At 37.4% G+C, this 21,814-nt stretch overlaps 1 protein-coding gene across 1 annotated transcript in view; it reads right to left on the bottom strand.

The window, feature by feature from the left end:
* Positions 1-21,814, bottom strand: part of UNC13C (unc-13 homolog C) — a 525,683-nt gene that overhangs the window by 387,407 nt on the left and 116,462 nt on the right. Inside the window, exons 4-5 of the mRNA XM_070422420.1 lie at positions 3,932-3,954; positions 3,278-3,342 (exon numbers count right to left, since the gene is read on the bottom strand). Coding sequence (XP_070278521.1) covers positions 3,278-3,342; positions 3,932-3,954 — 88 coding nt within the window. The remainder of the gene's footprint in view (positions 1-3,277; positions 3,343-3,931; positions 3,955-21,814) is intronic.

A 21,814-nucleotide genomic window follows, 5' to 3' on the forward strand; every position in this document is an offset into this window, starting at 1 on the left:
GGAGAAGGCACTTGTCTGACTTCATTTACTATTAGTTATTAAAGTAATTTCATCAAACTGACTTATCAAATTCTGGGTAGCCATGAGCACGCATCACTCAAACATCCCTCAGAGAAAATCTCCTCAGAGAAGTGTAGCTGGATGACAGCCTTCACCTACGGAATACACTGCAGCATTAACCCAAGGCCACATCCCTCAAGCTGCTCCCAACAATGATTGAGCATGTGGAAGTAATAGAAATGTGGGACTTCTGCTCAATGTGGGACCCCTCTAACATGCAATCTTCTTCTAGGACTCCTCATAGATTTGACTGGCACTTTCTTGTAACCTCATTTAAAACTTTTCATACCCAGTCCTTCCTTCTCTCTCCCCTTTTTCCTCTCCCAGAGGTCAGACCCATGCCGTGGTCCAAAGGCTCTTCGTGCCTGCTCTTGCTGTCTCTCTACTTCATCTCTGGGATGTTTCCTCCAAAAAAGCTCTTGTACCTCCCTAACACCATCGTGGTGTGTGCTTCTAGTAAGCCCTTTAGCTTACATTTTTAACAAAAGTGACCAAGCTTCTGTAAAGCTACTAGTGGATGTAAAATGTTAAATTGAACAATTTCACTGAAACATGCATCCATCCAGTCTTCTCTCTCTTTCAATTTCCTGTTTATCTTTTCTCTCTACATCTCCCAATTCCTTTTCTAGAACCTGTCTAAATTTATTGTGATACATGGGAAAAGTTTGGCAGAATAAATTTTGGCATGTTTTTTTCCAGCAACATTTACAAGAAATATATGAAGAGATCAGCAGAAACCAGAAAACAGCATGGTTAGCTCCATTATCCTATTTCAATGAGTATAGACTATTTCCCTGACACTTGAGAAAGGGGAGGGAGTGATGACTGTGGATTGGCTCTGAACTGATCAGGAATGTTGAAGGTAAAAGAGTGAACTATAAAATAGTATTGTCAAGAAGAAGCAATGACTCCCTATTTTGAAAGTTTGCTCCAGTACTAGTTTTCCAGGACTGTAGACATTATAATATATAGAAGAATTGTAATGATATTTCATTTTATTAAAATAATTTTAAAATATGTATGGGGAAGTAAAACAAGAAGCAAATCTTTCTGAAAGAGGTTGTGATTGAAGGCTTTACTTAAGGGAAGGGTATCTTCAAGATTCTTCAAGGGGAAATACAGATTCAGATAATGGCAAATTGTCCTAAAGTCCCCCTTCCCCATAGCATCAGAATTTTAAACTCCCTTAGAAAGTCCTTGAAATGAACAGTCTCTGAAGAAAACCATGTGGAAAGGATCTATTCAAAAGGCAAAGATGACCTATTTTAGCTAGGCATTTATACAGCTTGCCCTTAACAAAAACATGAATCTAGAGACTAACTCTGTTGCTCTGACAATAATAAAGTCCATATTCAGACATGAGTTAGGAAAGCAAGTTGTTATGAAATGAAGGATGCCATTGGCAAGGAGGAGTTGCAGGGACTATAAGACCAGAAACTCTATTAGCCTCCAAGATCTTGACATACAACATTTTTTTCATAAGTAAATTGAAATTCAACTTAATTATTTTCTATGGTAACCTGTCATTCATTTTGTCAAGTTATCATGTCTAGTAAACTTGGAGAGACAGTTTGTGTGAGATACGGACAAGAGAGTAATCCATTTTTCACTTGAATTTTCTATAGATACTTTATGATAAGCTTTTATGTAAGCTGGTTTTCTTAAATTTAAATCGTTGTGATATAACAGTAAGACTGTGAATAAATTCTTCACATATATAAAGACATAGAAAGGTTTAAGACAAAAAAAAACACCTAAATTACTTTTACTTGAAAAAAAATGGTATATGTTATTTTCCAGGAGCTTTAAACTTAACATTTTATAAGTTCATTTAAGTGGATGTACTTAACAGAATATTCATTTTTGAAGAATAAAAGTATTATAATTATAACTGAAAGTATTTATTTGCCTAAAAACTCCCTAAAATATGCATCTAAATCTTGTTTCTATTTATATTAAATACAAATGTGTTCAAATGTCAACTCTAATAAAACAACTAATCTGTCTGCCTATTCTATGAATAAGCTTTAGTCCACCCATAACAAAGTAACAATTTGTTATATGTTTGCTGCAGTATCATTTACAATAATACCACCTATAAATATCCTTTAAAAGCAATAGAAAAATGAACAAATAAATATTACATAAATATTTTAAAATATTTGCATCACTTAGAAATAAGGAAGTGAAAAGTTTCCCAAGACATGCTGTTAGATGGAAAAAATAAAAGGAACGGGAAAAGGAAACCATGAGTTGCAGATACAATATAGTAAGACTCTGGAACTAGACTAGCAGGGTTTGAATATTGATTTTGTCACTTACTGGCTGTATGAAGGGGAAGTTTGTTTTTTAAAACTATTTTAAACATAGGTGCTCTCATTTGTAAAATGGAAGTCAAAATAACACTTACCTCATAGGGCCATTGTAAGTATCAAACAAGTCATTATACATAAAAGAACTGTAAAAGTACCTGCTACAAAGTCAACACTAAACTGGTGCTTGTTTATTTATACACAAAATAGCCTAATTTATGCTAAATATACAGCGATACACAATATAAAACAATTTTCTTTGAGCTTAGATATGTATGCAAGCACACAGAAAAGGTCTGAGAACATAAATGTTAAACTGATACCAATGTATAATTATGAGCATTAAAGGGAATCTTTTATTTTGTTTGTGTATTTTACATATAGAATATAATTCATACATTATTTTGTGATTAAATTTTAAATACTTTTTACCCATCCATTAAATACCACTATAAAAATGTTAATGGAGATTATATTCATTAACTCATTGACATAGAAAACTGTTTACACACACATCACTAAGTACAAACAAGCAGATCAAAGTTAGTATTATCTGTATGAATATGAGCACATTTAGTAAAATTATGTTTTTATTTGTGTATGTAATGTTAATGTTAATACCTAATCTGGTTAGGTGATTTTGATATAGACTCTTCATATATATATATATATATATATTATATATATATATAATATATATATTATATATATTATATATATATAATTATACATATATTTTTTTTTAAAAACACTCTAGGAGCTACTTTATTGTGAAAAAAGAAAGCACAGTGAGGCTATCTAATTATACCACATGCAACATCCTGCATTCAAAATACATATGTTGAGAGCACAGCCAAGTACTACTGATGAAAGGAATACTTTAGGAAGGTTACGAATGTACTTACCCGCCAAATGCCTGGAGCGCGGAGAATTTGGAAGCATCCAAATCATTGCCACTTACTATTCGAGCCTTAAATAAAACATGAGGGGGGAAAAGAAAGAAAGAAAAGAAAACAGACTTTTAGCATACAGTAACTGCAGAGAGGAGAATTTGGGACATGGGTCAACTGCACTAGACACATAACACCTGGTATGACAAATGCTAAGCAGGGTCAGCTCCAAGTCAAAGCTACATGTTTTTGTGAGTGGAGGTTTTGAAATGAGCTGTCAGCATTTAAACAAAGGCACTGGCAGAGTCCGGAAAGTAAATCATATTACAAATACCGTTTGCCCTTAAAACTCAGTATATGCAGTGAAGACCATGAGTCAGTCCAGGAGATCATGATTAGCCAGACTTAAGAACAGATGCTGCGTTTGACCGTAGCAGACCCCTAGGTTGGCAAGTGTAAGCTAAAGAAGCGCAGCTGGCAAGGTGTAACCTCTTCAGAAATGCAACATATCGGGGGCACACTTAAAGGACAACCAAAGGATGGAAAGCTGTGATAACATGCACATTTCACAACTAAAACAGAGGAACCAAAACAGGTCTAATATGTCACAAACAAACATGTACAAAAGACAAGATCCCTCAGCAGGGAAGAAAATGCATGATTTAAAACCTTTTCATCCACAGAACTGCTATCTGAAAGAGAATCAGGAAAAGAAGGGATAAATGTTAGATGGAGTACTTTTCAAGAAATCACTTAAGCATGCACATGAACAAAGTGTTACTATGTTACATTATTTAAAATCATAAATGAACAGAATTTCAAGGTTGAACTCCAAGGGGAGATGGCTAGTAGGTCCTCATAATTTCAAAGAGTTGAAAAATGTGCCAGAATGCTTGAAAAGTATCACAGGGTGATCGGGATTTAATGAAAGACAATGTGTCATACAAAGTACAGAACACAGTTGAAGAATCAGAAGTCCTAGGCTCCAGCTGAGGTTCTGCCACTGACTAAGCACACTGGGCACACCACCAAATTCTCTAGAGTCTATACCTAACTTTAAAAGGGCCCCTTATACGATTCCTATTTGCTTCCAAACTTTGCTGAGAGGGTCAACTGGGATCCATATATTCAAAGGTAAACCTCGGACGACTAGATTAATTGAGGATATTTTACTAAGGGGTTATTTATTTATGGACTCTCATATCAGAGAACCTAAGAGCTACAAGAGTAATTAAATACATTCCATTTTTTAAATAAGAAAACTGATGCCAGGAGGGGGTAAGTGATTTGATTAAGATCACAAGGCTAGTAAAGGGCAGAAGTGGGACACAAATCCAAGGCCCCTGGTCCCCCATATACTGCCCTTTAGGTCCAAGGTTTCAGGTGTGTTGAACAGAACAGAGAGGGTTGGCTGGTCCACACTTCTCCAGTGAAATTTTAGATAAACCACAAGGTCAACATTTTTCAATTCAACAGTTCAAGGGCTCAAGTAGAGAACTATACACAATATTTTTTTTTTAGAACTCAAGTCTAAATCTCCTAGGCTCATCATGGCATGATCCAATTCCACCTTATAGAGTATTATTGCTCTTAAACTTATTAATTCAGCTTCACTTATTACCATAAAGCTTAAACTACTTCTCTATGAATACAAGTTGACAGAAAGATGGAGCCAGAGTGACCTTGGGTACATGTAGTCCAAACCCCTCATTTTTCTAGATGAACGACAGCTCAGTGATGACTTTTATTGATGAAAATCTGAAATCTATTTGTTTTCTTGAATCATTAAGTATAGAATAATTACTGTAACTAAATAATTTTGTTCAACTTTTAGAGATTTTACAATATCTCATGGTTATATCTTTGAAGACAAAACAAGGTAAGCACAATATAAAGTAATACTAGACCACTTTTATTTATGGCCATAAATATTTTAAAATACTAAATAAAATATCAAAAATAAAACTCATCACTATTTCTGAAAAATTATCATACCATATAGATTTTATTCCAAGCATGACTTAAAATCATGGAATAACTAATGTAATAGGGCATATCAACTGGTCAGAAAATATATATCTGCATTTCAGTAGATCCCAAAAAATCATTTGATAAAATTTCACAACCTTGTGATTTTTAAAAAATACAATTGGAATGAGTTTTTCTTAAGTTTAATATGTTTTTAAAAAATAAAAGTTATTAAAGTCATCAACTTTATGTGAAATATTAGGGCATTCCTATTATTATTAAAAACAAAACAAAATACCTACTACCATTAATTTAACAGATTTTTGGAAATTCTGACCAACATATTAAAACATGAAATAGAAAAAAAACAATATAAGTATTAAAAGACAGGATACAATGTTGTTGTTATTTTCAGGAATTACAATTTTAAACCCAGAAAACAAACAAACAAAACCCTGGCCAGCTATTACGGTTACTAAAATAGTTATAAAAGTGAATATATATATAACCAGTTCATAAACAAAATAAAACAATAATAGTATGTTATTTCACACATACTATCAGCAACTAGCTTGAAAAAACAATGACATGAGATATGATTTCAAATATTCAATAGTTGACATCTCCCACTGAAAACTGATATCTATTCCTAATAACTGGTTTTTATATCAACCATCTCACTAAAATAAGAATAATCCAAATAAAGTCATCAATTACTTCTCAGCATCTGATTCTAATCATACATTCCAGTTCTTTCATTCAATGATTAATTCTATGTTTTATTCATTCACTGAACACATTTTTATTATCAACCAACCCTTTTTGTTCATTTCCACTCTTTTCTTGTCTACCTGCGATATTTCCCCCTTGAAACCTTTCTAAAATACAGGCACGATCACATATCTTCGCTTTTTAAAACCCATCAATGTTATCCAATGCCCACATGAGAGAAAACCAGATTTGTGTAGACTGCTGGCTGATGGCTCGTCAGACCTCATTCACAAACTACCTATACTTTTGTCCCAGTTAAATTCTTGCCCTTTCATCTTTGTGCCATGCTCTTTGACACCTGTGTGCCTTTGCATTTTCAGTTTCCTTTCCTAAAACAGATGCTCCTCCTTTTCAGCTAGCTAATTGCCAGTCGGCCTCCAAAACATAGTTAAAGCATAACCCCTCTGTACACTGTGCGTTCTTCCTCTTGGTTAATTCTTACCCCTTGCCAGTTTTCTTATCTGCAGTCCTCCCAGATACAAGCTCCTCGGTTATATTAATGATCTTTTCTTAACTTCTACTACATTTCTGAAATATAGATGACCAATAAATGTTTGCTGAACACTGAACGAACAACTTTAAATAAGGCACGTGACTTCATGGAAGTATCGAAAATTTCTGAATCAAGGAAACATTTCATCTTTCTGTACAGGGAGGAAGAATTGTCTTCAAACAGATTTAAAGATTTAAGAATTAAAAGCATAATAAGTTGTTGCAACTTGAAATTATCCTAATTTCAAGTGTAACTGAATTACTAAGTAAAAAATCTAAGGATTTTTAAAATTAGAATTGTGAGGAGAGCATATACAAATATTAAAAATTCATAAAAGCTAAAACTTTATGGACCCGGCAAATAATAGATTAAAAGCTCAGTGAAACACAAAATATAGCTTTGTAATAAACCTTTATACTTAAGAATCCAATGAATAAGAAAGGACATATGTTATTAAAGAGAAAGAGAAGCACTAGTCAATAAATGATGCTTAGATCATAGGTTAAGTATCTGTAATATTCATTTGTATCTTTATCTCACACATATCCCATGAAGTTCCAGATGTATTAAAAAAATTAAATACAAAATAAAGTAAGAAAAGCAGTCCAACTCGAAAAGAATATTAACCCTATGGAATGAGAAGATATGTTTTAACCTTAGAGGTAAAAAAGTGATACCAAAAGAAGTTTGATAAATTTGTTATATTCCTTCAATACTTTTGTATATAAAACAATAAAAAATAAAACATGTATTTGCTAATATGTTCAGCATATAAAAAGAACATACATGTCTATAAAAATGACAATACTCCAATAAATAGATGCTTAGAGATGTGACTAGATAATTCACAAATTAGAAGGCAACAAGAGTAAATAAGCACAAAAAAATATCCAATTTATAGAAGAATGTCTAATCATGACTATAAAATTAATAGACTTGAATAATGATACTACAAATAATTCCCAAGGCTGTTGATAGTATCATGAACTTGACATTATGATGCATGGTTGATGACAAAGAAAATGATAATAAAATAGTCATGAACTTTTGGTGATGTCTAGTGATTGTTTTGATGGGGAATTCCTGTTTTTGAAGTTGATGCTAAAGGAATGATTTTTGTTATGGATTGAATTATGTCCCCCCAAATTTATATGTTGAAGGCCTAACCCCCTGGACCTCGGAAAGTGGCTTAGTTAAGATGAGATCTTACTGGAGTAGCCTGGTCCCCAATCCAATATGACAGGTGTCCTTAGAAAAGGGAGAAATTTGGAGATAAATGTACACACAGAAAAATATTAGGTAAAGATTGGAATTATGCTGCCACAAGCCAAGGAACTATCTACTGGAAGCTCTGAGAAAGCCCTGGACAGATCCTTCCCTAAAATGTTCAGAGGGAACATTTCCCTGTCAATATGCCTTGATCTGACTTCTGGACTCCAGAACTGTGAGACAATACATTTCTGTTTTTCTCTGTCACTCAATTTATGGCACCTTGTTACATCATCCCTAGAAAAATAATATAATTTTAAATACTGAAAATAAATGTATGTTTAAAGATCTGTATTGTTTCATAATTTACAATAACATATTGGAAAAAGGTATATGTGAACAGGTATAGACATATGGATTGAAAATTATGCTCTATGGTCTTGATGTAATAATTTGCAACTATTAAAATAAATAGATTTAAAAGACTATCAAAAATGTTAAAAATATTTATGGTGTATATACATCTATTATACATGATACATATACATGTACCCAATACACACACACAGGATGGCTTTATTCTCTAATAAATTGCCTTTTATTCTACATTAGTTGTTTTATTTAGTCAAATTCTGGCTAAACCTCTGAAATGACATACAGAATACTTCCTATAATGCTGCTCCCAATGCTCTTGGTCTTAGAAGTCATATCATCTCACAAGGTCATTTTGTAGTATCATTAATATAGGACCATAGTATCTCTATCTACTTTATAGTGAAACCTCCTCTATAAATGGGATTAAAACTAGTTAATTTTTTTAAAACTTAGAAAATAGGAGGAGAACATCACTATTCAATCATGCTGCACGAGAACCTACAAAGCTAAAACTCTAACCTTATAGAATTTCATACCATATACATGCATCTCCTGAGTATTAAACCTATCAGAGGTTCTTGTGTTTATATCCCTGAGAATTAAATTTAAATGTGATTTAAGATAACATATGACATCCTTAGCTCTCAGTTTATCACCATATATGAGCGAAATAAGAAAGTTTGAGCAGATTATATCTAAAGCTCCTAGCTCTAAATGCTATGATTTTGTATATATAATGAATTTCAGTATAACAAAAAATATTTGCTAATTACCACCAAAAGTAAATGTCTTAAAGTAACACCTAATGCCTAAATTTGAGATATTTCACAATTTTCTGAGATAAAAGTAAAAATTGTGTTCCCTCTCTTGTTTTTTTTTCCATTATATAACATACTTTTTGAAGGAAATTTGGATGGAAGAGATCTTGACGTTTGTAAAGATTGATTTCTATACTCATGTATTTTAGCAATTTTTCTTAAACTTCTTTGCTCTAAAGTCCTTCAATGATAATATAAATCTTACACTGGGGATAATATTGCTCACTAGCTGCTTTGAAGATAGGTTTGGTTTATCAAAATACATGTGACTTTTAAAGTATGTATAGTATGCCTGAAAGTCATGAGATGGGAGCTGCAAACAGCTCAGAGGAAAGCCTATAATAAAATCAGAGGGTTGCTGAGTTGCCATTAACCTTTAGTTATTTTTTAACGTTAATTTTTATTTTTTTCTTTATTAAGGTATTACATATGTGTCCTTATTCCCCCATTGCCCCCTACAGCCCCCGGCTCGTGCCCTCAACCCCCTAGTGTCTGTGTCCATTGGTTATGCTTATATGAATGCATACAAGTCCTTTGGCTGATCTCTCCCCCTTCCTCTCACCCTCCCCAGCCTTCCCTCTGAGGTTTGAGGGTCTGATCGATGCTTCTCTGTCTTTGTATCTATTTTTGTTCATCAGTTTATGTTGTTCATTATATTCCACAAATGAGTGAGCTCATGTGATATTTATCTTTCTCTAGCTGACTTATTTCACTTAGCATAATGCTCTCTAGGTCATTAAAATGTCCATACTACTCAAAGCAATCTATAGATTCAATGCATTCCCCATTAAAATACCAATGGCATATTTCACAGACCTAGAATGAACTCTCCAAAAATTCATCTGGAATAAATGAAGACCTTGAATAGCTCGAGCAATCCTAAGAAAGAAGAACAAAATGGGAGGGATCTCAATAGCAGATATCAAACTATATTACAAATCCACTGTTCTCAAAACTGCCTGGTATTGGAACAAGAACAGACATATATACCAACAGAATAGGATAGAGAACCCAGAAATTGACCCAAATCACTATGCTCAATTAATATTTGACAAAGGTGGCAAGAGCATACAATGGAGTCAAGATAGTCTCTGCAATAAATGGTGTTGGGAAAATTGGACAGATACATGCAAAAAGAAATGAAATTAGACCACCAATTTACACCATACACAAAAATAAACTCAAAATGGATAAAGGATGTAAACATAAGACAGGAAATCATAACAATCTTAGAGGAATCCACAGGCAGCAAAATCTCAGACATATGCCGAAGCAATACCTCCACCAATACAGCTCTTAGGGCAATGGAAACTAAAGAGAAAATAAACAAATGGGACTACATCAAAATAAAAAGCTTCTGCACAGTAAAAGAAACCATCAACAAAACAACAAGAAAGCCCACTGCATGGGAAAATATATTTGCCAATGTTATCTCCGATAAGGTTTTAATCTCCAAAATTTACAGGGAGCTCATACAACTTAACCAAAGGAAGATAAACAATCCAATCAAAAAATGGGCAATGGACCTAAATAGATACTTTTCCAAAGAGGACATACAGAAGGCCAAGAGACATATGAAAACGTGCTCAAAGTCACTAATCATCCGAGAGATGCAAATCAAAACAACAATGAGGTACCACCTCACACCTGTCAGAATGGCTATCATCAACAAATCAACAAATGACAAGTGCTGGAGAGGATGTGGAGAAAAAGGAACCCTTTTGCACTGCTGGTGGGAATGCAGACTGGTGCAGCCACTGTGGAGAATAGTATGGAGTTTCCTCAAAAAACTAAAAATGAACTCCCATTTGACCCAGTGATCCCACTTCTAGGAATATATCCCAAGAAACTAGAAACACCAATCAGAAAGGATATATGCACCCCTATGTTCATAGCAGCACAATTTATAATAGCTAAGATTTGGAAACAGCCTAAGTGCCCATCAGCAGATAAGTGGATTAGAAAACTGTGGTACATCTACACAATGGAATACTATGCTGCTGTAAAAAGGAAGGAACACCATTAACCTTTAGAGCAGAGGTCCTCAAACTTTTTAAACAGGGGGCCAGTTCACTGTCCCTCAGACATTCCACACATGCGCACTGTGGGCCCGGGACGAGTCGGCTTCTAAGCGGGACAGGCAGTGGCGGCAAAAAAATCCGGCGGGCCACATGTGGCCCGCGGGCCGTAGTTTGAGGACCCCTGCTTTAGAGTATACCTACTAACTGCTAAATATTGTGCAAAGCCCTTTATTGCTTCTTTTATTGAATCATCTCAACTGTCTTGATAGGTATCAATATTTGTTACATGCTGCCAGTCAGAGAAAGCACTTCGGCATTTCTCACATTTCAGTCCATTCTGGATGTGATGCATATTTGGCTGTGTAATGCATATTTCACTCACTTTTTTGTTCAATTCTATGCTAGGGGTAACCTGAAAAATTGAGTCAAAGTAACAGTTACTATCCTATCTAATAAAGAGGGAATGTGCTAATTGACCCTCACACTGTCTCAAAGATGACGGCACCCACAGACAATAGGAGGGAATATGCTAATTGACTATCGCGCCCTCAAAGATGGCGGCACCCACAGCCAATAAAGAGGGAATTTGCTAATTGACTGCCCCGCCCTCAAAGATGGCACTGCCCACAGCCAATAAGAAGGGAATATGCTAATTGACTGCCTGCCCTCAAAGATGGCAGCAACCACAGCCAATAAGGAGAGAACATGCTAATTGACTGCCCCACCATCAAAGATGGCAGCGCCCAAAGCCAATAAGGAGAAAATATGCTAATTGACTGCCACACCCTCAAAGATGGCGGCGCCCACAGCCACAAGATGGCAGCACCCAGTCCCTTCAGCCCCACTCCTCATGCCTGCTTCAGGAGACCCCCAGTCCCCGTGGCTCCCCAGCCACCCAGGGCCGGCCCAGGGCACATGCAAACCTTGGATGGCAGCTGCCCAGCCACCAAGGGCCAGCCGAGGCTTGCGCTGCTGGCAGTGGCAGCAGCAGAGGTGTGATGGGGCGTCGCCTTCCCCTAATCACTGGGTCACCTCCTGCCCCTGAGGGCTCCCGGACTGTGAGAGGGGGCAGGCTGGGTTGAGGAACCCCCCATCTCCAGTGCATGAATTTTCATGCACCGGGCCTCTAGTATGATATAAATATGAGAGCACAGATCTCCTAATTCTACAGCCAGAAAGGATGTTGGTTTTGAAAAAATATCATGCGGAAGATGATTTATGAGTGGGTGTTTGTCAGGTGAATGAAAGAATTCTTGGCAGAGGGAAAAGAACTTATCTAGGCATTGAAACCTGACAGAGTATAGAGTATTAGGAACTGAAACATGGAAGTGTGATAGTAAAGAATTTTAAGAAATGAAAGGTGAATGGAGTTCATAGCATTAAAGTCATTATATAATCTATTAAGGAATTTAAAAACACTATAATTGCAATGTGAAATCAGACTGTTTTCAAGCAACACAGTGAAATGTAACATAATCAGAATTTTATTTTCTGTTTTTGAAAATTCAAGCCAGTCTTCTGAATAATAAAGCAGAATAAGATATGAAAGTATTCTGTGTTCTGGTTCACCTAGACCACAATTCCATACATATGCACAAATTCTAGGTAACAATTTTTAAACTTTAAAACATATCCAAGCTCATTAAAAAAGCAAATATAATCCCCCAATCACTACAAAGGAAGTGGCAACTCAAAACTAATAGAGAATAAAATAAATGCCAAAAATGCATTGGAAAGCATTATTGGAAAAATTCATTCATTCAGCAAACACTAAGCAAGTGTCCCCGAGTGCAAAGGGGTAAGAATATAACATTTGGAAATAAAGATAAATATCACTATTTTTCATGGAACTTTAATAGTAAGTCCACATCACAAAATCTGTGCACAGGAAAAGGTAAAACTATTATTAGAGCTACCTGGATAGAGCATGAGTCAATACAGTGTAAATACAATCACAATATAAATTCATGAGATAAAAATTATCTATGAGCATGAGAAAAAACAAGAAAATTTTCCATCCATCTAGAGACATAAATGAAAAACATTTACGGATGAAAAATGGAACTTCAGGCCTGTATCAAGCGTAGGTTCAGGATTCACATCAAACTTAAATACATTTATTCTTTTCACATAAAATACTATTAAAAATGATGATGCAGGAGGCAGGTCCAAGGTGGTGGCATAGGAAAACCCTGAACTCATGCTCTCCCAGACATACTAAATACATAGTTACATATCAAGTAATTCCTTCTGAAGAACAACTGAGAGCTGGTTGAACAACTGCACAACAAATAGGAGAGCACATAAAGAAAGGTAGGAGAGATAGAGAAGCAGTAACCATGGAAACCCTTCCTCAAGGGAACAATCAGTAGTAGGAAGGAATATCACTGAGGGGCTAAGTACAGACTCAACTGTCCTGGGGCACAATGATAGTGATGTAAAGAGCACCTAGGGTATGCATGGGGAAAAAATCATTTAATCACTCTAAGACCTTTGCCAAACAGATGGGGAACTGCGGGAACTCAGAATTTGTGAGAACTCTCCAGGACCAGAGGTGCCAAAAAGCACAATTGTTTATGTTCTCCTTACACCTAGATAGCATCATTGGAGCTATGGCCAGGAGCTGTAGCCAACCTGAAAGTCCACCATAGTGCATCCTGGACTACCTTGGCTAGTGTCTGCACCAGCCCAAGCCAGGTGTTCCACAAGGGTGCCACAGGAGCCATATTCCTTGGGCCAGCTCCCCCCTGCCCCATATGCCCTCCAGATCTAGCAACCCCTAAGCCATGTAGCCTGAGAAACCCTGGTGGGTGCCTTGCTCCAACTCCAGCCAGGACATCATGGGTGCTTCATGTGACTGCTTTGGTACTAGCCAGCTTGCCAAAGCCATCCAGCCCATATAGTCTACAGAGAGGCCGGTCTTATACTAGGCCACTCCTTCAAGATTCGGAGAGGTAGCTATTTGTTTAACTCTTAGAAACAAAATGAGGAGACAAAAGAATATTTTACAAATGAAAGACAAGAAAATACCCTATAAAGAAATGGAAGTAAGTAACCAAGAAGCTTGGGAGAAGAATAAAGGAACACAGTAAGAATAATAAAGAATTAGAAAAAAAAAATAAAAAAAGAACCAATTAGAGATGAAGTATACAATAAATGAAATTAAAAAAAAACAAAACAAAACACTTTAGAGAATCAACAGCAGTTTAAATAATATAGAAAAATTAGATTAGTGACCTCAAAGACAGAATAGTGAAAAACACCCAGTCAAAAGAGCAAAAAATAAAAAGAATTTTTATAAAAGTTTAAGGAACCTCCAGGACAATATCAGGCATAGTAACGTTTATATTATAAAGGTTGCAGAAAGAGAAGAGAGAGAGAAAGGGGCAGAAAACATATTTGAAGAAATAATGACTGAAAACTTGGAGAAGAGCATAGGCAGCCAGGTCCAGAAAGCACGAAGTCACAAATAAGATGAACCCAAAGAGATCCACATCAAGACATATAATTAAAATGCCAAAAGTTAAAGACAAAGAGAGAATTTTGAAGGCTTCAAGAGGAAAACAACTAGTCACTTACAAAGGCTATCTATCTATCTATCTAAATATATACTAGAGGCCCCGTGCACAAAATTTGTGCGGGGGGGCGGGGGTTGGAAGTCCCTCCGCCTGGCCTGCACTGTCTCCAATCTGGGACTCCTTGGGGGATGTCTGACTGACTGCCAGTTTAGGCCGTATCCCATAGGACATCCCTCTCATAATCCGGAACTACTGGCTCCTAACTGCTCGCCTTCCTGCCTGTCTGATCACCCCTAACCCCTCTGCCTGCCTACCTGATCACCCCTAATTGCTTCTGCCTGCTGGCCTGATCATCCCTAACTTGCCCCCCTGCCGACCTGATCGCCCCTACCTTGCCCCCTGCCAGCCTGATCGACCCTAATTTGCCCCCCTGCCAGTGTGATTGACCCTACCTTGCCCCCTGCCAGCCTGATCGACCCTAATTTGCCCCCCTGCCAGTGTGATTGACCCTAACTTGTCCCATGCCAGCCTGATCAACCCTACCTTGCCCCCTGCCAGCCTGATTGACCCTAATTTGCCCCTGCCAGTGTGATTGACCCTAACTTGCTCCCCTACCAGACTGATCGCCCCTAGCTGCCTCTGCCTCGGCCCCCGGCCTAAGCTGCAGTCTGACCAAATGACAGGTCACCATGAAATGCATGGAGCACCTCTCGGGCCCTCCCCCACAGCCCACAGGCTTCGATCGCAGCAAGGCTGATGGCCAGAGGGAAGGTGGTGGTGGGCTTGAGGCTGTGAAGGTCCCAGGCTCAGGCAGCCATGGGCAGCTGTGAAGGGCTAAGGCGTGGCTGCGAAGGGCCAGGCTCAGGCAGCTGCAGTCTGGCCTCCCTCTGCAGGAGGCGACCTGACAGATCAGGGGAAGGTGCGGCCCCCATTACCCTGCTGCTGCTGCTGCCACTGCCGGCCTGAGCCTAGGCCCTTTGCAGCTGTGTCTTGGCCCCTCGCAGCCACCTGCAGCTGCCTGAGCTTGGCACTTCACAGCCGTGCCTTGGCCCTTCACAGCTGCCCATGGCTGCCTGAGCCTGGGACCTTCACAGCCTCAAGCCTGCCGCCGCCCACCCTCCAGCCACCAGCCTTGCTGCAATTGAAGCCTGTGGGCTGTCAGGGAGGGCCCAAGAGGTGCTCCATGCATCTCATGGTGACCAGTCGTTTGGTCATTTTGGTCATTGCCTTTGGTCATCCCTCATGGCCCCCCTGCCAGCCTGGTTGCCCCACGCAGCCTGCCTGTTTGGTCATCCATCTGTTCATTTCCGTTGTGATGGCTCCTGGCTCTTTATATATATATCCATATATATGCCTAAGCAACCGTTATGACCAGTGGACCAACAACCTGTCAACTGGTCACTATGATGTACACTGGCCACCAGGGGGCAGATGCTCAATGCAGGAGCTGCCCCCTGGTGATCAGTGTGCTCCCATAGCTAACCTCCCATAGCCAGCCAACCTCTCACAGCCTGCCAACCTCCCATAGTCCCTCCCCCCGGCTAGCCAGCCAACCTTTGAGGCTTCTTTTTCAGGACTGGGCGAGACATCCCCGATCGCTGGCCAGGCTGAAGGACTCCACCCGTGCACAAACTTGTGCACTGGGCCTCTAGTATTCTACAAGGCTCTCAGCAGATTTGTCAGCAGAAATTTTTAGACCAGAGGGGGTGGCAGGATCTATTTAAAGTGTTTAAATAAAGAAATCTACAATTTAAAATACTCTACCCAGCATGGTTATTATTCAGAATTGGAAAAGGAGATAAGTGCTTCCCAGACAAACAAAAACTAAAGAGTTCATCAGCACAAAAACAGCTTTACCAAATCCATTAACATTTCTTTTTTTTAATTAGAAAAGAAAGGTCATAACCAGTAATAAGAAACTATATGAAAAAAAATCCTTGTAAAGGCAAAGTATATAGTGGAGGTAGTGGATCAGCCACTTAAAAGCTAGTATGAAGGTTAAAAGACAATAGTGGGAAAATCAACTATATCTATTTTAAATAGGGGATACAAAACAAAAATTTATAAAGATGATGTCAAAAACAAAGTGTGGAAGGAGTGAATAAAAATGTAGTGCTTTTAGCCCTAGCTGATTTAGCTCAGTGGATAGTTAGTTTGCAGACTGAAGGGTCCTAGGTTCAATTCCAGTCAAGGGCACGTACTTCAGTTGCAGGCTCCAGGGTGAGTGCAGGAGGCAACCAAATGATGTTTCTCTCACATTGATATTTCTCTTTGTCTTTCCCTCTCTCTTCCACTCTCTCTAAAAATCAATGGAAAATACCCTCAGGTGAGGATAAAAAAAAAAAAATGATGTTGAAAAACAAACAGATAAATAATAAAATAATTTTTTAAAAAATGTAGTGCTTTTAGAATGCATTCCAACTTAAAAGCTTACCAACTTAAAATAGATTACTATACATATAGGTTGATATTTATGAATCTCCTGGCAACCACAAATCAAAAACTAATAAAGATACAAAAGAAATAAAGAGAAAGGAACCCAAATATAACACTGAGGAAAGTCACCAATATACAAGAAAAGAGAACAAGAGAAGAAAGAAACAGAGAGCTACAAAAAAAAAATTTTTTAATGGCAATAAGTAAATACATATTAACAGTTACTTTAAATGTAAATGGACTAAATGTTCAAATAAAAAAGATATTGGGTGGCTGAATGAATAAAAAAACAATGACCCTTCTACTAGTATATGTTGCCTACAAAAGTCTCATTTTAGATATAAAGACACACAGAGACTAAAAGTAAAGAGATTTAAATAATATTCCCTGAAAACTGAAATGAAATAAGAAAGTTGGGGTAGCAATACCCCTATCAGAAAAAAAAAAGACTTTAAAACAAAGACTGTTTAAATACACAAAGGACATTGCATCATGATAAAGGGGTTAATACAAGAAGAGGATATCTATACTAATAAAAGGGTAATATGCTAATTAGACCAGATAGACTGGATGTCTTCCAGACATCCTTCCGGACAAAGCCACAGTAGCGGGGGCCAAGGCAGAGCTGTTAGGGGCAATCAGACTGGCAGGGGAGAGCAGTTAGGGATGATTTGGCTGGCAGGGGAGAGCAGTTAAGGGCAAGCAGGCTGGACGGGGAGAGCAGTTAGGGGCAAGAGGGATGTCCAACTGTAGCATTGGGCCTAAACCGGTAGTCAGACGTCCCCAAGGGGTCCCAGATTAGAGAGGGTTCATGCCAGGCTGAAGGACCCCCCACCCCCGCGCCGTGCACAACTTTCATGTACCAGGCCTCTAGTAACATTTATAAATGTCTATTCATCTAACATAGAAACACCTAAATATGTAAAGCAATATCAAGAGACATAAAGAAAGAAATTGATAACAGTTATATACAGTAGTAAGGGATTTTAATAACTGCCTTAGATCATCCAGACAGAAAATTAATAACAAAACAATGGTCTTAAATGATGTTAGATCAGGTAGACTTAATGATTATACACAGAACATTTCATCCAAAAAAAGATCTGGAAATAGTACAAGTACTCATCACTAGTAGATGAGTGGATCAAAAAGCTGCAGTACATTCACACAATGGAATGCTATGCAGCTGTAAAAAGAAGGATCTCTTACTCTTTGAGACAGCACAGAGGGACCTGGAAGATATAAATGCTAAGCAAAATAAGCCAATCAGAGAAAGAGAAGTATCACCTGATCTCACTCATACGTGGAATCTAAAGAACAAAATAAACTGACAAACAAAACAGATCCAAAGACACAGAAGCATGGCACAGACTGATGAATCTCAGAGGGAAAGGAGGGGGAAATTAACTAATGAACTTAAATGCATATATGCATAACGCTTGAACACTGACAATAGAGAGGTAGGCCTGGAGGATGGTGCGGGGTAGAGGGGATCAATGGGAGGGGGAAGGAGACATCTATAATACTTTAAACAATAAGGATAAATAAATTAAAAAGTGATTCAAGGAAAAATAAATGATTCAAGAGGTATGATTATTGGACAGTGTGGTGTTATCACCGAACAACTAAAAATCATTGGAATAAAACAGAGAGTCCCAGAATACACACACACACACGCACACACACATGGACTTATATGGAAGACATAGCAGTATAAAAATGAGCAATTAGTGAAGTTGGCACAACTGTTTTTTCACATGAAAAAATAAATTTAGACTAATTTCTCAAAGCATGTGAATGAATACATTTTTGATATATTAAAACCTAAATATGAACAAAATTTTAAATTTAGAAATATTGTATCTACGGTAAACGTACAGGCACACATATATATTGACATGAGATAAAGATACAGAAAGCATAAATCATGAAGAGTAAGAATGATAAATTTATCACTTCAAAAGGAAAAAATGAATTGGAAAAGACATTTATAACACATATAACAACAGATAGAAGATTAGCTTAGCATTCATAATAAAAGAACTTGAAGAAAAATAACTCAGAAAAAGAAGAAATGCATTTTAACATGCAATTCACTAAGAGGAATTCTGAACTAACACTATACATTGAAAAAGATGCTAGAATTCTTCAGCTATGAAAATTGTTCAAATACAACAGTGACATATTATTTCACAGCCACTGAAACAGAAACGAAATTAAATATCTGAGACTGCCATGTTTCTATGGATAGAAATTTCATGAAGAGTTTTTGGTAGTGAAATTTATAAGACCACTTTGAAGAACAAAATCACAATTTCTAGTAAGGTTAAAAGTTGCTACTTTTTTGCCCAGCAATTCTGCTTGTTGGTATTTGACATGAAGGAACTCTTGCAATATATCAGATTACATGTAGAAGATGTTTACTATAACATTATTTGTAGTAGCAAAAAAATAAGTGCCTACTCATAGGGAATGGATAATTTTTGATATATTCATATTGTGAAATACATTAAAAAATAAATTAGACCAGTAAGCATGAATGTGAAGTTTTCAAGAACATTAGAGTGAATTTTAAAATTTAGACTTATCTAGTGTGACATCATTTACATAAATTTTTTAAATCATAAAGCTCCACTTCTGTAGTACTTATGGAGAGTAAAATTATGACAACAGAGCCTGGAAGGGTACTCTTGAAATGTTTTCTAGTCATGTCCCTGGGAAAGGAAGGGCATGGGACCAGCGAGCCAAAGAATCTTTACGAAAGAGCATTATCTCTGTCCATGCCTCACTAACACCAAACACAACACAACACTCCTCTCTGCCTCCCACACTGGCCCCCACACACCCTCAAGTGTTCTTCGACTTTCCATTTTCCCATCAAAGGGTGGTTCCACTGATGTAAGGAACCTCTTCTGTCAATTTTCCATGTGGTGTAGCAGAGTATAGAGTAAATAACCTGGGCACATTCAGTAATTACTTGTTGGAATTACAGTGTATTGGAACCAAAGGGCTTTTAGAGATCATATTGCCTAATGGTTTTCAAAATGTGTTCTGAGAAGTCCTAGGCTTCCCGGAGAGGCTTCTTGGAGAAAGGGGTGTGGCAGCTAGGACTCCATAGCCATCACCTCACGTTCAGGTGCGAGAAAGTTCTGGTTTTATCTGCTTTCTAATTGGGGTACCAAATAAGACTTGTTCACTAAAGCACTTTCTCTCTTAGAAAGGAAAATAAAAACCACTGGGTTTAGTTTATTTTCTTTTTGAAAAGCAAAATAAAGGTTAGTTAAAGTCATTTTCTAACAAGTCTTCATGCTTCCTCCATGTTTAATTGATTTGATGTTTACAGGATTCTGGGCAAATGAGAAGCTGTTAAGAAAGACAGGTGGGAGCCTTTGGTTTCTATGTCAATCCTACCATATCCTATAAACAGGAGGATGTTCCTCTAAGTATCAAGTCAGAAATGAAAAGATAATTATGTTTAATTTGCCAACCCAGTAATTATGGTATAAATTCAGGGAGGAAGGAGAAGGAGAATTTCTCAATCTTTTCTTTTTTTTTCTTTTTATTGGGGTGATACTGGCTAAGAAAATTATACAGGTTTCAAGTGCACAATTCCACAACACAATATCTGTACACTGTTCTGTGTGTTCACCACCCCAAGTTTTCATCCATCACCATTTATCCCCCCTATACCCTCCTCCACACCCCCAGTCCCACGCCCAGTAATCACCACACTGTGGTCTGTGTCCCTGAGTTTCTTTCTCTTTAAAAAATTAAAAATGGAACTGCCTTATGACCCAACAATTCCACTTCTGGGAATCTATCTGAAGAAACCTGAAACACTATTTCAGAAGAATATATGCATCCCTACATTCATTGCAGCATTACTTACAATAGCCATGATTTGGAAGCAGCCCAAGTGCCCATCAGTAGATGAGTAGATAAAACAGCTATTGTGCATTTATACTACTTGGCCATAAAAAAGGAAATCTTACTCATTGTGACAGCATAGATGGACTTGGAGAGCACTATGCTAAATGAAATAAGCCAGTCAGAGAAAGACAAGTACCAAGTCTTTCCACCTATTTGCGGAATCTATTGAAAAAAATTAACTAACAACCAAAAATAGAGACAGACTCAGAGAGAAGCGAGCAGGCTGACAGCTGTGGAGGCAGGGGACAGGTGAAGGGGTGGAGGGTTGAGCTCTCTCAGATTTTGCAGTGTGCATCACTCCCCGCTCTAACAATGCGAAGAATTAGAGTCTAATCCATGGATATAACTTTTGGATTCATTTAACCTAGGAATAACCCTGAAAATAAGCATAATGCATTAAAGACAGTGCAGTGGTGTGTGAGCTTTTGGAAAGCAATTGTTTACTATTGTCTGAAGTTGCAGGAGGAAGGACTAATCCACCAAGATTCATTCCTGCCTCTGTTAGCTTGGTAATCTCTAATGAAGTCATTCAGGAGGCTAATCAGTTCTCTTCAAGGAAATCACTAAAAATTGTGATAATTATATTAGGCACCAAAACTTGTGAGGAAGAAAATTCACAAAACCAACTTTGATCTTTACTCCAGGCTCTGCTTAATGGTCTAGAAAACTAATAATCATTAATTTTCACAAGAGACGTCATATGGCTAGAGCTATAGTGTTCAGATAACATTCAATTATAATTATTTCTAATGCGTGGGAGCCTCTTTTAATAATTTTGAAACCAACTACCACAAAATGAGTTGTTTGTTCCTGTAAGACCCTCACTACAAGTCTTCAAAACCCAGAAAGCCATCTCACTTCCCAGGTTACACTGAAGACCCAGAGTTGACCTGCCCTCAGACTCATTTGACCCCACAAATAGAATAATGACAACATCTCTCTCTACTGTTCCTGGAATAGAATATTTGAAAAGTAATATATGTCTTTTATAGAATTCACCAGGTTAGGGATTA

The sequence above is a fragment of the Myotis yumanensis genome, unplaced genomic scaffold (assembly GCF_028538775.1).
Source record: "Myotis yumanensis isolate MYYU_CA2020_CCGP unplaced genomic scaffold, mMyoYum1.0.hap1 SCAF_1, whole genome shotgun sequence".
NCBI classification, from domain to species: domain Eukaryota; kingdom Metazoa; phylum Chordata; class Mammalia; order Chiroptera; family Vespertilionidae; genus Myotis; species Myotis yumanensis.